General features: G+C 39.7%; 1 protein-coding gene and 1 pseudogene across 4 annotated transcripts in view; one reads left to right on the plus strand and one right to left on the minus strand.

Annotated features, from left to right (window-relative positions):
* The window catches only part of NAV3 (neuron navigator 3), an 832,877-nt gene that overhangs the window by 128,342 nt on the left and 688,444 nt on the right, over positions 1 to 16,091 (minus strand). For all 4 annotated transcript variants that reach the window (XM_070409676.1, XM_070409674.1, XM_070409677.1 and 1 more), the window contains one exon: positions 11,040 to 11,159. In XM_070409676.1, the coding sequence (XP_070265777.1) occupies positions 11,040 to 11,159 (120 nt within the window). The remainder of the gene's footprint in view (positions 1 to 11,039; positions 11,160 to 16,091) is intronic.
* On the plus strand, positions 3,509 to 9,989 carry LOC139005220 (pancreatic progenitor cell differentiation and proliferation factor pseudogene; annotated as a pseudogene).

Below are 16,091 nucleotides of genomic sequence, written 5' to 3' on the forward strand. Positions count from 1 at the left end.
GAGGAAGTAGGATTGAGAGGAGAGAGAGAGAAACATCGATGTGAGAGAAAGCCATTGATTGGTTGCCATCCACACACTCTAATCAGGACTGAGATCAAATATGCAACCCAGGTACATACCCTTGACAGGAATTGAACCTTAGACGCTTTGGTCTAACCACTGAGTAATACTGGCTAGGGTGTTATCTTATGCATTTTTTGGTGTATGGGATGATGCTCCAACCAACCGAGCCACCCGGCCAGGGCTCCTTATGCATTTTTTACAATAGTTCCACTAAAGTAGATTTAGGATGATAAAGGAGATATCAAATGCCAACTCTCAAGCAACAAATACCAAAATATACTGCCTCATTTTGCTGATAAAAATACCACCAGACATGAAAATAATGCATGGATCAAGGGCAGGCTAATAAGGTTTCTAAGAGATTGAACAGCATGCTCTGTTTTAAAGTACATAGCTTTCAATATTGATGTCTACAGCTGAAGTTTTCCAAGGATGGTTTCAGGCACATAAGCTATAAATCTAAATTCAAATAGCTGGGGTTTTTTAGAAAAAATACATGGTTACAGACATACAATCAGATCAGGAAGATTCTGCTAATGACTGCCGATAAAATCAGAAATTTGATGAATTTCTTAAATGTAATGGTTGACTAAACAACCTCCTTATATGTAATTTATTCCATATGTTAGAATAGCATGCAATCATTAAAATTCATATTTCAAAATAATATTTCATACTATGTGGTAGTGCTTGTTCATTATGTAAATTAGGTGAAGAAAGCAGGATAATATATTGTATAGATGGTGTAACCCAAACTGTGTAAATAGAGCAGGTAAGCAAGCCTGGTAGGAAAAACATCAGAATAATACACCTGGTTGTTTTGGGGATGGGAGATTTATAGCTTATTTGTAGATTATTCTTTATACTTTTATTTATTCTGTGAATTTGCTTCAATAATCATAGAAAAGCTTTATAATAACAAGATAACTACTAAATTCAGAAAATAAGCACTCATTTGTAATGAATACACTTTCATTTATAACTTATCTGAAAAAAAAAAAACATATGGAAAGCCTGTTGCTTCTTAAAAAGAAATCCAGCTTATATAAATAATTTTAACCATTTCAAACACAAATTAAGTCAAGCAATAAAAAATGAATACAAATGGACCACATATGACTCTAATAAAGAAGTCTATGCCCCTACTCTACATAGCTGGGGTGAAGAAGATGCAGAATTTATCAGTTGTCAGCTGGAAGCCCTCAACTTCATTATCCCAAGTTGAACGTCTCACCCCATTAGTTAGCCTATTCTATTACAAAAAGAATTCACCCTTAGTTCTTGTAGGGAAAAAACAAGTGTTTCATGTGTAGATGTAACTCCTTAAATCAAATTAAACAATTAAATTAGCTGACAATCTCTTCTGTTTTATTGCTCTTTGTGGCAAAACAATCATGCAACATAAAAGGCCCAAATTGCTTTTCCCTTCATATAAGTACTCTTTTAGTATTTTCTGTATATAAGCTGAACATGTTTCTTCCCTTTCCATTTTTCTGTAATTTTCTTGAGCTTGTTAGAAATAGATATCTCAACAGACAGATTTCCAGACTATGATATGTGTGTATGTGTGTATATATATATATATATATATATATGTGCTAAATTGCTTTATTGGTATGAACAGCTTAACTAGCCCTTTAGAAACTCTAATGCATGTGAAATTATTGTTGTCAATTATGTTTTTAGATTTATTGACAATCTACAGTAGAACTAGATATGATTACATATTGAAGGAACATCATTATCAGCAGTTATGAAGTTGAATAAAATATATCTACTCCTATTATGCAAGTATGTTTAGATCAAAATGGAAACATGAAATAATTTTAAAAATCAGAAAATGTCTTGTAGCATTATAAAACCTTTTATCTTAATTAATACTTTTATGAATAATAGTAAGAGCACAATAACTAAATTCAATTCTTTCCATTTATTAACGAAGAGTCTATAGGCAAATTATTTGCTCTAAGAACTCTTTGTCTTACAAAATGGCAGTAATAAAACCTGCTTCACAGGGCTGTTTAAAGATAAAACAAAATAATGTATTTAAATAATATGGCATGTTGGCTATACATCTAGATCCTCAATATTGATAATGACTATAGCTTTTTCATTATAACAACCTTGACTTCATTATCATCATCATTGTTACCACCAGGACCATTTCATAAGATTCATTAGTACATTGTTGTGAAGAAGATAAGGTAAAAATACTGCATAAATAAGAGTAGTGGGGACCACCTCCTCTATTGAGAGATTAATTCTAAAATGGTAAAGTTTAGCTCTGGTCAATTTTAATGTCAGGGCAGTCTTTAAAATGGTGCCAGAGCCCTAGACAGTTGGCTCAGTGGATAAAGCATCGGCCTGCTAACTGAAGGTTCCCACGTTCAATTCTGGTTAAGGGCACATGCCTGGGTGTGGGCATGATCCCCAGTAGGGGATATGCAAAAGGCAGCTGATCAGTGATTCTCTCTCATCATTGATGTTTCTATCTCGCTCTCTCCTTCTTCTTTCCTCTCTGAAATCAATAAAGATATCTACTGGTATATATATATATATATATATATATATATATATATATATATATATCTATCTATCTATCTATCTAAGCTACATTGGACAGTTTGACCGTTTGACGGGTAGCTGTGATGTGCACTGACCACTAGGGGGCAGACACTCAATGCAGGAGCTGCTGAGCTGCAGTGACTTGGCAGCTGTGGTTCTCCGGTGACACATCTGGAACCAGAGAAGAGAGAGCCCAATTCCAGGGTGCGTCATCCGAGAACTGCCCTCTCGCAATCTGGGACCCCTCAGGGGATGTCTGAGAGCTGGCTTTGACCTGATCCCCCAGGCCAGGCCAAGCGACCCCACCGATACACAAATCTGTTCACCAGGCCTATAGTATAAAATTAAATTAAATTAAATTAAATTAAATTAAATTAAATCAATAAAATAAAATAATAAGATAAAATAAGAAAGCTTAGAGCTACCTATATGTATGTTTTGATATATGTTAAAAGGTAACCCAATCAAAAATATTTACAACTTTTGCTACTTGTACTATCCAGTATCCTTTGAGTCTCAATTTTTTAAGCTTTAATAATCCCTATTCTAATGTCCTTCTAATTAAGATCTCTGAGTGCAGGGTCCATGGGGTTGAGCATAGTGCCTGGCAAAGAGTAAGTTCTCAATATATATTTATAGCAGGGGCCCACGAAATCATTTGGTCTGGCCCTGCCAAGGCATTGGGGGTGGGTTCATTAATGTTTGACCAAATAGAGCAAGCTACTTTTTAAGTTGATAATTTTGTATGGCCTGCGAATAATGCCATAAATATCCAAATGGCCCTTGGCAAAAAAATGGTTCCCCACCCCTGGTCTACAATGTGAATTAATTCCATGAGGGATATTACTTAAAATATTAGAAGTTAGTGAGGCTATTTACAATGAGTTCAGTTAGTTCTGAGAATTGGGACAAAGTTCAGCATCAGTTCACAAGCCAGTGTTGGAGAGCAGGGGCCAGGGAAAGGTGAGAAGGAAAATCAAACATTTTCTACTTCTCCAGTGTTTTGTATTTGTATCTCTCTACTTAAAGTGAAGAAATGCAGGAGAAAAAAATGCAGGCCATTTAATTATGAAATGAAATAATTATATTTACTTTATCTATCCCCATCTCAACCTATTAATCTTTTCTGTGTTTGCTTTTAATTACTATGGAAAAGTCAGTAAGCTAATGAAGGAAATACTTAAGATGTGGGACTATACTGATTCTGTGATTATGCTGGAACAAATCAGCACAGAATAGAATGAATTATGAGAGTGTACACAGGCTAGTGGCAAGCATCATGAGTCTGAACCCTGGAGATATTTGCTTGGTGGCTTCAGAGAATCTGTTGCCTTTACCCCTCCTATTTGGTGAAGTCATGCAAATATCAAAGGCCTCCCTCCCTTAGAATTGACTCCCCACCTGATTTAATAAGAATTTGTCATGCCCAGCTGGGATGACGCATTTGGTGGAGAATCATCCTGTGTACCAAAAGGTTGCTGGTTTGATTCCTGGTCAGGGGACATACCTGGGTTTCCAGTTGGATCCCCAGTCGGGGCAGGTATAGAAGGCAGCCAATTGATCTCTCTCGCTCTCCCTTCCTCTCTCTAAGCATATCCTCTGGTGAGGAATAAAAAATAAATAAAGTTAAGCCCTGGCCTTTGTTGCTAAGTGGTTAGAGTGTCAGCCTATGCACTGAAGGGTCACAAGTTGGATTCCCAGTCAAGGGCAGGTACCTGGGTGTCGGGTTCACGCCCTACTCCCAGTCAGGAGACAGCCAATAGCCACCAGCCAATGTATCTCTCACATCCATGTTTCTCTCTCTCCTGCCCCCCTCCTCCCCTTCCTCGTCCTTCCACTCTCTGAAAAGCAATGGGGGAAAATATCCTCAGGTGAGGATTAACAACAAAAAAATTAAAAACATCAAGCCAACCTTGGCAAAATGTTTAATATGAGAATTTGCCTTACTCCCTTTGTGGATGTAGTGAAATTTTCTACATGTTGATAACAACTATAGATTTAGGGTGAAGGGATCCAAAGTATAGTGTGAAGAGTTGGGTCTTTTTTGCTTTTGTTTTCTGAACTCACATTATTTCCCTAAAAACAGAGCATCCCAAAGGAATTCTGTCATAAATCCCCTCCTTCGAATTTTACACTCAGAGAAGATTGCCTCCTATCACCTGAGACAAGAAGTAGGTGTAAGAAATCACCTAAACAGACATTGTCACAAAACTATCATATCTTCTATCTCTCCTTCTACGAGCCCACTTATCTTTCCAAAAAGTCCTTTATTTTTCCATGAGTGCCCTTCTCCCACTCCCTTTGCCCTATTAAGATGAGAGCCAAATTCTAACCACCTCGCCACATTTTCTGCAAACAACTACATACATACATGAATAAAAAAAAATCTCTCTTTTCTCCTGATAATCTAGCTTTTGTCAGTGTAATTTGCACACCCTCAAACACTAAACCTAAGAGGATAGAGGAAAAGTTTCTCACCCCGCCCACTGAGTCAAGTGCTGCAGTATGAGTAGATGTTTAGACCTGGGCTGCCCCTAATATATTAGGAATTGTGATGACTGGTAACCTGAGAGGCATGTGAAACCATGACAATTCCTTTGGGCGCTTTGCAAACTCCTTCCTCAGCTGTGACTTCAGCATCTGGATTGTGGTATCACAAACAAATCTGTCAGTAGCTACAATACAAAAATAATAATTTCTACTATGCATTAAGGTTTTAAGCATTCAAAAAATCATAATTAAACATGCAAAATCAATTAACATATGAATAGTAGTCCTGGCTGGTGTGCTTGGTGGTTAGAGCATCAGCCTGTGCACTGAAAGGTTTCAGGTTCGATCCCCAGACTGGTCAAGGCACGTGCAGGAGTGTCCCTTATTCCGTCCTTTCCTCTCTCTCTTAAAATTAATAGAATAATATTCTAGGGTGAGGACTAACAAAAACAACAACAAAACTATGAATAGTGATTAGTTTATAATTGAAATCAACCATCACTATATTTAAGAATATAATTTAGCTAACAATGTAATAGACAATCCAGAATGGACCTAAAAAAAGTATCTTTGTTACTACATTTTGTATAATTCTGTTCATATTTAATAAAGAATTTGATATCTGGAGCTTTGTCTTCCTCTCCTTTAAGACTCATTCAGTCAGTCATCATTACGATCACCTGGATACATCCTCTACATAACCACATTTTGACTTCTACGACACTCTATTTTAGAAATTCAGGCTGTAGCTTAAACCTTGCTTAATCATCCAGGGGACTTCTTTCTTTCAAATGTTAAACTTCTTATCACTCTCTTTTATATTTTGGCACAAACATTCACTTAACTACACTTATCCAGAATTTGACATAGTTGCCTCCTCCCTCTTTTCTCCATCTCAAAGTTATCAGTTGACCCTATTTGTTCCTCAACATCATCTCAGAGCTGATTTCTTTGTCTCTTTAATCGCTATTCTTCCTTTATTTACTTTTTAAATGTCAGGGGTTCATTCTCAGGGCTTGTGTTCTCCCTCTACATCACAGATACAAATGTGTGCTTAGCCTGTACAGTGTTGATTCATATAATAGTTTAAATAAAGTTAATTAGTTATTGCCATAACAGGTCTCTCAGGCAGATCTGAGGCCAGCTCTGCTGAGGGTTGCTGTGGCTGGGAAATGATCTGGGTTAGATTTGTCCTGTCTTACACTAAACCCTTGGAAATGACCTCAGATAGTTTTGTGCCTGTGTGGTCCAGTTTCTCATAAGTAGTACATTTCCATTCTGTACAGCAGGTTTCAGCACCCGTACCTCTGTGGGAAACTTTATGGGGCCTAGGAAATTTACATGGCCATATATGAGAATGTTCATTGTCTCTTATGGTATATAGGTTCTCTGTGATTTCATAGACTATTTGCCATTGAAGAAATTTATATGTTTAACTATCCATTGAGATCATAGTTAAGACAGTTAGCAATATTTTTAAACTAGAGGCCTGGTGCATGAAATTCTTGCACAGGTAAGGTCCCTAGGCCTGGCCAGTGATCAGGGCTGATTGGGGCTTTCCAGCTGCCGGCCAGGGCCTTCCTTCGTTCTGCGCCACCCCCTGGTGGTCAGAGCACGTCAGAGCAAGCAATCGGTCTCCCGGTCAAACTCCTGCAGGGAAAATTTGCACAATAGGTTTTTATATAGAGAGATTAGGAGATTTCTAACAAAAGCCCAGATTCTTGACTTCACTTGAAGAATCTAATGGTTTGGCAATTCTCACCCCTCCTTTCCATGTTTGTGCATTTCTACAGGAAGCAACGGCTAGATCTCTTAATATTTAAGACAATACAATTTATAAGATATACACCGTGAATCATTTCCTGAATATAGGACTTTAAAAGAGCTTCTGACTGCCCTAGCTGGTTTGACTCAGTGGATAGAGCATCGGCCTGCAGACTGAAGGGTCCCAACTTTGATTCCAGTCAAGGGCATGTACCTTGGTCACAGGTACATCCCCTGTAGGGCGTGTGCAGGAGGCAGCTGATCGATGTTTCTCTCTTATTGGTGTTACTAACTCTCTATCCCTCTCCCTTACTCTCTGTAAAAAATCAATAAAATATATTTAATAAATAAATAAATAAAAGAGCTTCAGACCTATCCTATATAATAAAAGCCCAGCAACCAAACAGTGGAATGACCAGAACAACCAGTCAACCAGTTGCTATGATGTGCACTGACCACTAGGGGATGGGGGGGTCAGTGTGCTACCACAGTGGGAGCACCGCTCGGCTGACTGGGAGGAGTGGCTGCTCTCACTGCGACCCTGGGCAGACAGGGAGGAACTTGGACTACAATCATAGCCTCCTTGCCCCAGGCTCCTCTTCCTCACTCCCTGCTGCCTCCTCTGGATGGCCTGCGGACTGTGTAGCACTGCTGCCGGGCTCTCAGAGCTGATCCCGGAGGCTGGGAGGTGGGTTCGTTGCCACAGTGGGACTGAGGCCTACTCCACTTCCTCTCAGTGCTATTGCCCCTGGGCCTGGCCCCAATCAGGTCCCCTGGAGAGGCGAGTGCTCCGGCTCCACAGAAGATGCCAGACCAGAGAGCAGCCACTCAGAGGGCAGGTCCACAGCCACTCAGCTGACTTGGATGAGCAGTGCTCCCACAGCGGGCCAATCCCCGCAGGCCACGTCCCCCACCAGTGCACGATTTCCCATGCACTGGGCCTCTAGTCTGTAATAAAGGAGAAGGTCCTAGCTCTGCTAATGTTAGGATTTTTCTCTATAATATTTTTGCTGTTTAATATACATAAGTGACTACAGTGTATTTTTGTATTTCTTAAATTATATAATTCTTTCAAAACACATATAATTGTCCAAAGCTGAATCTAACTCGAGACAATTATTTCAGGTGCGACATATCATTAGCTTATCTATTTTAAAGATTAGTGCCATTGTTATTTTGATATTCTCTTTCCCTTGACCAAACACAGCTAATACAACAAATAAGAGACTTTAAAATGTCTTTTTTTTTATGTTAAGTGTTTATATTTCCATAGGCCTGGCATCTATCTGTTAATTTTAAGATAGTGGTTTGAGAACTTTAGAGTATATAAGAATCACTGGGATGACTGGCTAAATTCAGACTGTGGCCCACCCACAGAGCTGTTGATTCAGTAGGTGTTGGACAGAGCTGATACTCTGCATTCCTAATGAGTTCCTAAGTGAGGCTGAAGCTGCTGGCCCAGGTGGCACACTTGAAGAACCACTGCTTTCAAAGGTTCCAGCTGATTAGTGCACACCTGGGTCTTTCTGTGAGCTGAGGTTCCTCCTTCAGGCCCCAATCTGGAGCCTTAAAGGAGCAAAGAGAGGTGGTTATCCCAACTGCCTCCAAAATATGTCACCTCTGTATGAATTCCCAGGTTCTGTCACAATAATCTCAGTTCCCAAAACCCAACACAATTCCCCCCACTTTAATGTTTCCCACTATCAGCTAATAATGGGTAAGGTCATTAGATTCAAAATGTTGTCCACACTTTGGATATCTTCCCTTCTAATCTCTGCTTTTTATTTTTCCACAAAACTCATTCCTCTCTTACATAATATTTTTGCAGGGCCCTGGCTCTTTCCTGGCATCATTTGACTCTCTACCAGTGGTCGGTATTGCTAGCTACTTGAGTATGTAGCCTATATTCACTCCTGTGTTCATTCATTCCACATACATCTGTTAAAGGCCCAACATATCACAAACATGACAAGAATTCTGCATTCCTGGGCTTACATTGTCTTGAGGGAGATATAAAATAAATATAAATATAAGTATGATATATTCAGGAAGTGATGTGCAAATTGAAGAAAATAGCATAAAGTAATGGCTGAGAAAGTGACTGGAAGTGAAATGTCTTAGCTACTCTGGAAACACTTCCCTGAGAGGTAACATTAAGCTGCAACAGAAATGCTGCGATGGAGGCAATAAATCAATGAATGTAGAGAAGGGCACTCCCTGCAGAGAAAGCATCAGTGCAAAAGCAGAAAGTTAGTGAACGAGTCAGCCAGGGAAATGGCTGCAGAGGAATTCTGGGGTAGGGGGTGGCAAAAGTTTTCATAAGCCATTGATAACTACATCTCTCTCTCTCTCTCTCTCTCTCTCTCTCTCTCACACACACACACACACACACACACACACACATACATCTCTGGGATACAGACTAGAAGAGTGGTATGAGTGTCAACACTTCCTCTGGCCAACAGGAGTTAAAAGATCAGCATTTGATAGAGGAGAAGCTAAAGATTAACATGAGAATTAACTGTCCAGCCTTTGCAGTTGGCTGTACTAAAATGCACAGGAATCATACACAGCTCTTATTTCTTTGTGATGATGGACTCACTAAACAGCACTAGACAAAAAAAAAGGCCCCCACAATCTTGGTTGTGGAGCAAATGGGCTCTCCAGCCTAGCATCCCATTCCCGCCACCTGTGATCACGCCCCAAGGTCCCGGAGGGGTGGTCACCCAGGTTCGCACCCGTCCACAAGCAAGAAGAGCACGGCAGCCTTCCCCTCCAGCGGCTCGCTCGTGGCCACCCATGACTACTATCAGTGCCACCTGGGTTCCACTCCCAGTGACAGCTCCTCTGCCAGTGCCAAGTACCCTGGGGAAGCCACTCTCTACCACTCGGGTCTCCCCAAGGCCCACCCTGGTCACCGGTGGGCGAGCTTCTTTTCCGGGAAGTTCACTCTCTGGTTCATGGCCACCGTGTTGGAGTCCCCAGAGCACCTGGAATCTCCCCAGACCTCCAGCGGCACCATCACCTGTGACCTGGCTCAGGAAGCCACAAGGAAGCAGCCTGGTGGCCAGTCCTGCAAAGCCACCCCGGGGCCCCATCCTGAGTGACCAGACTTCCAGAGGTGCTAGTCATGTTTGAGCCCTTCCCCTCTCCCTCCGTGGCTCCTCCTCACCCTACCCCATAGAGTAGGCAGGCTGCAGCAAGCAGCAGTTAGGTTCTTTTTTATATCCAAACAGCAAAGCACCAAGGAAGCTGAGAGAGCAGCGCTCTTTACTACCCAAGCCACACTCCAGCCTACCTGACACCCCATGACTGTACCCGTGTGCCTTGCACCAAGTGGAATACAAAGGACAAGCAGCCAGTTCTTGTTTCAGAATATGGGTACATGGCATCTTAACCTCTTGTTCTTTTCATAATGCTGAGTTAAAGAACCACTCTACGTATTGATACATAGTAGTGCTGGAAATGGGTACTTTTCCCACCCAATAAAGTCAAAATTCTGAGTGTACAGGGGGCAAAATTAGGTCAGAAGTATGTCTTACAACATTATTTTACACAGATAATATTCTGGAACAGCAGTGATCCTGATAAAATTGACAAAACAATGTCCAGCAAACACACACACACACACACACACACACACACACACACCACCTACCTTTAAGCAATATGAAACAATTATGAATCAGAAATTAGCCTAAAGCAAGAGTTGTATGCTTTCAACAAACCCCTCAAGAAAAGCATCAAGCTTACTGTACCTGATCATTTGAATTACGTTTTAATCTTTATATCATTAGCCTCCAGGTACATCTGAGGGTATCGAAATCGAAAGGAATTTATCAGTCAGGGTTCTTTTTAAATTAAGAACATAAGTCTATCTTTATAATTTTGCTTTAGATCTATTAAAACTTGCTGCCATGTAACCTGAAATTTGTTAAATATTATTACCAGCAATGCAAACTTTTTCAGTATACAGAGTTTAAAAACTCTTGAAGTCTTAAAGTCTTGAAGTGAAATCACCTTAGTTTTTTTAAATGTTCCAAAATAATGATTATATCAAAATAAAAGTCCATTGATTTATACTGTAAAACTCCTAGGATCTCATTTATGAAATTGCTTAATACACTCCTCATTATCATATATGCTGATGGCATTACCTGTCTGCATCGACAGTCACATCGTGAACACCTCTCTGAATGGCATCCCTGGAAGTCACTGGGTCTGGAATTCGGTTCAGACTTCTAGTGTACAGGTTGAGTCCTCCATCTGTCATGTACCTGAAAATAAATGTGTGATGAATCAGCAGAAAATTAAATGAGCTCATCTGACAATTGCAGTTAATAAACAAACTGTGTTCACATTTTTCAATAATTATGCAAATATTCTCTATTATAGTTTTTTTCTACATAAACATTATACTCACCAGAAATAATTAGAATATCTTTTCAAGTTTATTAGGAAATCAGTCTTCATTACTACAACAAGTAACTAGCCAATTATAGAACCTTCTGTTTTCCCCCTTTTGTAATCTGTATTTTGAATAGGCTTGTAAATAATATAACACTTAGCAAAATAAAAGCAACATCATTTTATTTTTTGAAGCATTGATGGTCACAAGAGTAATGGAACATTACTAAACTTTAAATTAATTTATTTGACAAGTGGAATATATGCTACAGTTGGCCATTATCAGAAGCTAATAACCAAGATTTATCAAATGTTTAATATGTTGCCGGGAACTTTTCAAATAGTTCACATGTAATAACATTATTTATGCCCACACTAGAGATAAAAAAATAAGTAGGCATGAAAGGTTAGGACTTACACAAGGTCACTCAAACAGTCATGGCAGATTTGGGAAATGAATCTACAAAGTTTGCTCCAGGAACCATGATCTTAACCACCACACATTGCTCTCTGAACTGAAGGACCACATGGTCTGCCCATGTCCTGTCTGGGATCTATCTTGGAGGGCAGAGCCTTCCCAGCACAATTATAACCAACAGCTATGGATGTAAGTTTGAGCCTGTGGTCCAAACATGTGGCCCCACGTGCCTGAGTGATGTGGGCTTGATAGAGTTCAGGTGCATATAGTTGAGTAGGATTGAAACCAATGAGAATGTTGTAAACATCTTGATCATGTCCTTACTTTGCCTCGTGGCATCTGTTATAAAATAAAGACACAGCTAGTGGGCGCGGGCGCTGTCCATCAGAGGAGCAGCGTCCCACCGAGACCCAGCTTTCATTCTCTTGTCTATCTTTTCTAAGCCTTTCATCGCCCCCACTCAGGGTCACTGAACCAGGCTGAGCTGGCATGAGTATGCCATGGCCGTGCCGGCTCCCCACATCACAGGGCCACCACTATTATTATTAGGTAATCTTGCTTGCCGGATCAAGGAGGATGAGAACAGGGTGTTTAATCTCACATTCCATGCTAAGCTAATTTTTTTTCCCCTTGAGAATTGCTTGAAGACATAGTCTTTCTATGTGGATAGAGTGGATGATTACTGTGAGAGACAAACATCAATCGGTTGCCTCCCTTACACATTCAGACTAGGGACCAAAATCGCAATGTAGATATATGCCCTGATTTGGAATAAACCCACAACCTTTTGGTGTACAGGACTATGCTCCAACCAATTGAGCCACCTGGCCAGGGCACAATTAGCTATTTTTAATGACATGAATACACAGGGCTTCTCAAGTGTTTATTTCCCTTCAGTTCAGCATCATCCCTTCAATAAACACAGAATTAAGAATTGACCCCTAGATCAAATGTGCTAGCTAAGAAAACTACACTGATAATGAATGATTGCTATAACGCTCATTTATATTTGTTTGTAAAAAACAAACAAAAACAACAACTCCTAGGAGAGAAATGTGTACAAGTGGACATGTAGACAATCGCACAGGATCAGTATGATGGCTAAGAGCTTACACGGGAGCCAGACTGCTTAAGTTCAAGTCCACCATTGCTTGCTTCAAAAAATGTTGAATTCTCACAATGTGGATTAAGTAATTTTCTGAGTTCTGCCTAAAGTTACTTAAACTTTAAATGCACAGAACTTTGCCTAGCATGTAGTAAGAGCTATATAAGTGTTGGTTAGATTTACCAGCTATTTTTCTACTAGAATTCTTACATTCACTAAAAAATAACTCATATCTTGAATATAAAATTAGTGGAAGCATTAGAATTAGGAATCTGTTGTTTACCATGTAAATATTTTCTAAATTTTTATTTATTTATTTATTTGATTTCAGAGAAGAGGGGAGGGGGAAAGATAGAAACATCAATGATGAGAGAGAATCATCGATCAGCTGCTTCCTGCATGCCCCCCACTGGGGATCAAGCCTTCAACCCAGGCATGTGCCCTGACCAGAAATCAGACTGTGACCTCCTGGCTCATAGGTTGACACTCAACCACTGAGTAACACCAGCTGTGCTACCATGTAAGTCTTTTTAACCCAACTCAGGTAACCCAACCTTTCCAATGTTATGCATGCTTCACTCATCACAAACTTTACCAAAGGAGAAGGGAGGGGGGATCAAGGAAGAAGCGGGATTAAAATATCCACCTCTCTTTTTAAAAACTTCATTCCACAGTATTACATTTCTTTGTGTTTGAGTAATGTGACTTAAAGTAGAATTTTAGGTTATAATCTTGGCCCGACTATTTATCACTGAGACACCTGCTGATAACTTCACTTTCCACTCAATTAAAATAAGTAACTTTCCCCCAATATTCCAGGTTGTGCCTCTTCTGCTTCATAAATAAAGACTTTTTCAAAGAGACTCATTTGAAGTAAGAGGCCTTCCTATGACTAATTCCTAATTACTGGCAGATTCACATCCCCAAGTGTTTAAAGTAATTTTCAAAAGAGAAAAAAAGAGATAAGCCTTTGCATGCTTCAAGGAATTTTGAACTCTCAGAATGCTGATTAATTTTCAGAGTTCTACAGTACATGAAAAAATGAAACTCCATTCCCATTTATTTCATGACATTCCTCCTGGTTAAATGAGAAAAAAATCCTAAATTAAACATTTTCATGCAGTACTGTCTTTTGTGTCTTTTGTCCATTTAATCACTAAACCATACTTGCAAAAATTGGGAACAGAAAGTTAACTCTATGACTCAACGTTTTTAAGAATTATAGCAAAGGCATCTATGTGCCCTTTTTTTCTTAAGGAAAACACCATTAAATTAAAATTCCCCTGGAGTGTCTCTAGCCCTCTCTTCTTTACACCTTTTAATTATGGCTGAAACTCCAGGGTACATCCTGTGGATGCCAACAATGGCACACTATGTAACCTGTTGAGCAATGATGTACAGCACGCCATGGGTGTCCCCTACACAATGCCCACCAGTCATACCTAAGCTGAGACCAGGCATAACACCTGCTGACCATGTCTAGTCAGTCACCTTCTCCCTAGAGAACAGAACTCTGCGTCATTCCTTAACTTTCAGCGTCCTGTACGCTATATACCATGGAAAACATAAAATGTATAAGACCAAGCAGGTAAAAACCACCATGTGGATTTGTATTATTTTTACTTAGTCTATTTTAAGCTACATATGAATGACTGCTGGTCAACATAAAACATGTGGACCACTGATGCTTATTTAAATGGACTCATTGTTGAACTCTCCAAGACTTCATTTGAAAGACTGATAAGGCACAAAAATAGAGAACAGAAGTCTGAATTGGGTTTCTACTGGAGCATGAAATAAGCAGGGACAGCAATGGGGATAGCATTTTTTTCCTTCTTAGTGAATTGAGCAGAAACTGGCCAGCTCTCATGAAGCAATGTCCTCTTCTGCATTGGCACACAGCTGAACTATTGGTCTTGGCCTGGCTTGTAGTTAGACGTGGCCACACAGCTGTTCTGGATAAAGGAATGTGGATAGAAGTCACATGCACCACTTGCTGGCTTGGCTTGGTACATATGAAATATTCTAACACCATGGCCCTTCCTTTCTTTGCCATCTGCCTTTTGAATATGAATGCCCAGTGACATTGGAAACATGGCTGGATAAAAGCAAAATTACCTACCGGCCACCTTAGTCTATGAAAGACTATATAGTGCACATTCCCCAACTGAAGGTCAGAAACACCAGTGAGGGTTTTATAGGAAGGAGAAATGAACTTTGTGTGAAGTTACTGAGATTTTGAGATTTCTCTAAAATCTCACACAACAGAGATTTCTCTGTTACAGGAGTTAATGTTAACTAACAGAGCCCCATAAAATTCTTCTGAGTATAGGTATGCCTGTAATATACATTATTATATGCAGAGAGCAGTTGTTTAAGAACTACTTATCTAAGAATGTATACACACATACACATGTCTATATATTACTATCCATTTACTGAATAAATGAGCACATATAAAAACACTAGGGAAGGCCCTGTGTCTAATTAACAGGCACTGAACACAAAGCCTAGAATGTTGCTTGATACATAGGATAAACTCAAGACAAAATTTCAATACATGTAGGGTGTCCCCAAAAATGTATACACACACTTTGAGTAATTATAAAGGCAGTGTTTATTAAAATGCATTTCATTTTCAAAATTGAACTATCAGCTGTTAAAGTATGTATACACTTTTGGGGACACCCTGTACATACGTATATACACACACACATAAGCTCATTATCCCTCTTCTCTCCCTATTCTTTTCCGAGAAGTCCACATGTCTCCCATAATTTCTACTCTCTACTATATGAGATCATGGCCTCCATTATATCTCTACCCTGGACACTAGTTTTGTTTTAAGTTACTTTTGCTTTATCCCCCTGTAACCATGCAGAAACCTTATTTTCTTTAATCTGGCTTTTTATTTTGATTTTTTCCCCCTTCAACTCAAACTGGCCTCATAGGTGAGGCCACCCACCCACCCACCTCCTGACTCACCCACCTTCCTCTCCCTCCAGACAATGAGGTTCTGGTCAGCATCTAGTAGTCTTAGAAACAAGGTCTTGGGTCTGCTAACTATTGGGACAGAGTTTTCAGTCAAATTAACATAATATCTTGGCCTCAGTTGTGTTTTAGCTCCAGAACCAGCAAAGCAGAACAATCCCACAGAACAAGTCCTTGTGAAGTTGGACAGAGTATTCCATGGCTGACATCAGGACCAAATGCTATAATCAATTACCCCTACTCTAGTACCAACTAGTCAATAGACACCACCACACTCACTCTGTTGGT

Source organism: Myotis yumanensis, unplaced genomic scaffold (genome assembly GCF_028538775.1).
Source record: "Myotis yumanensis isolate MYYU_CA2020_CCGP unplaced genomic scaffold, mMyoYum1.0.hap1 SCAF_3, whole genome shotgun sequence".
In the NCBI taxonomy this organism is placed as follows: domain Eukaryota; kingdom Metazoa; phylum Chordata; class Mammalia; order Chiroptera; family Vespertilionidae; genus Myotis; species Myotis yumanensis.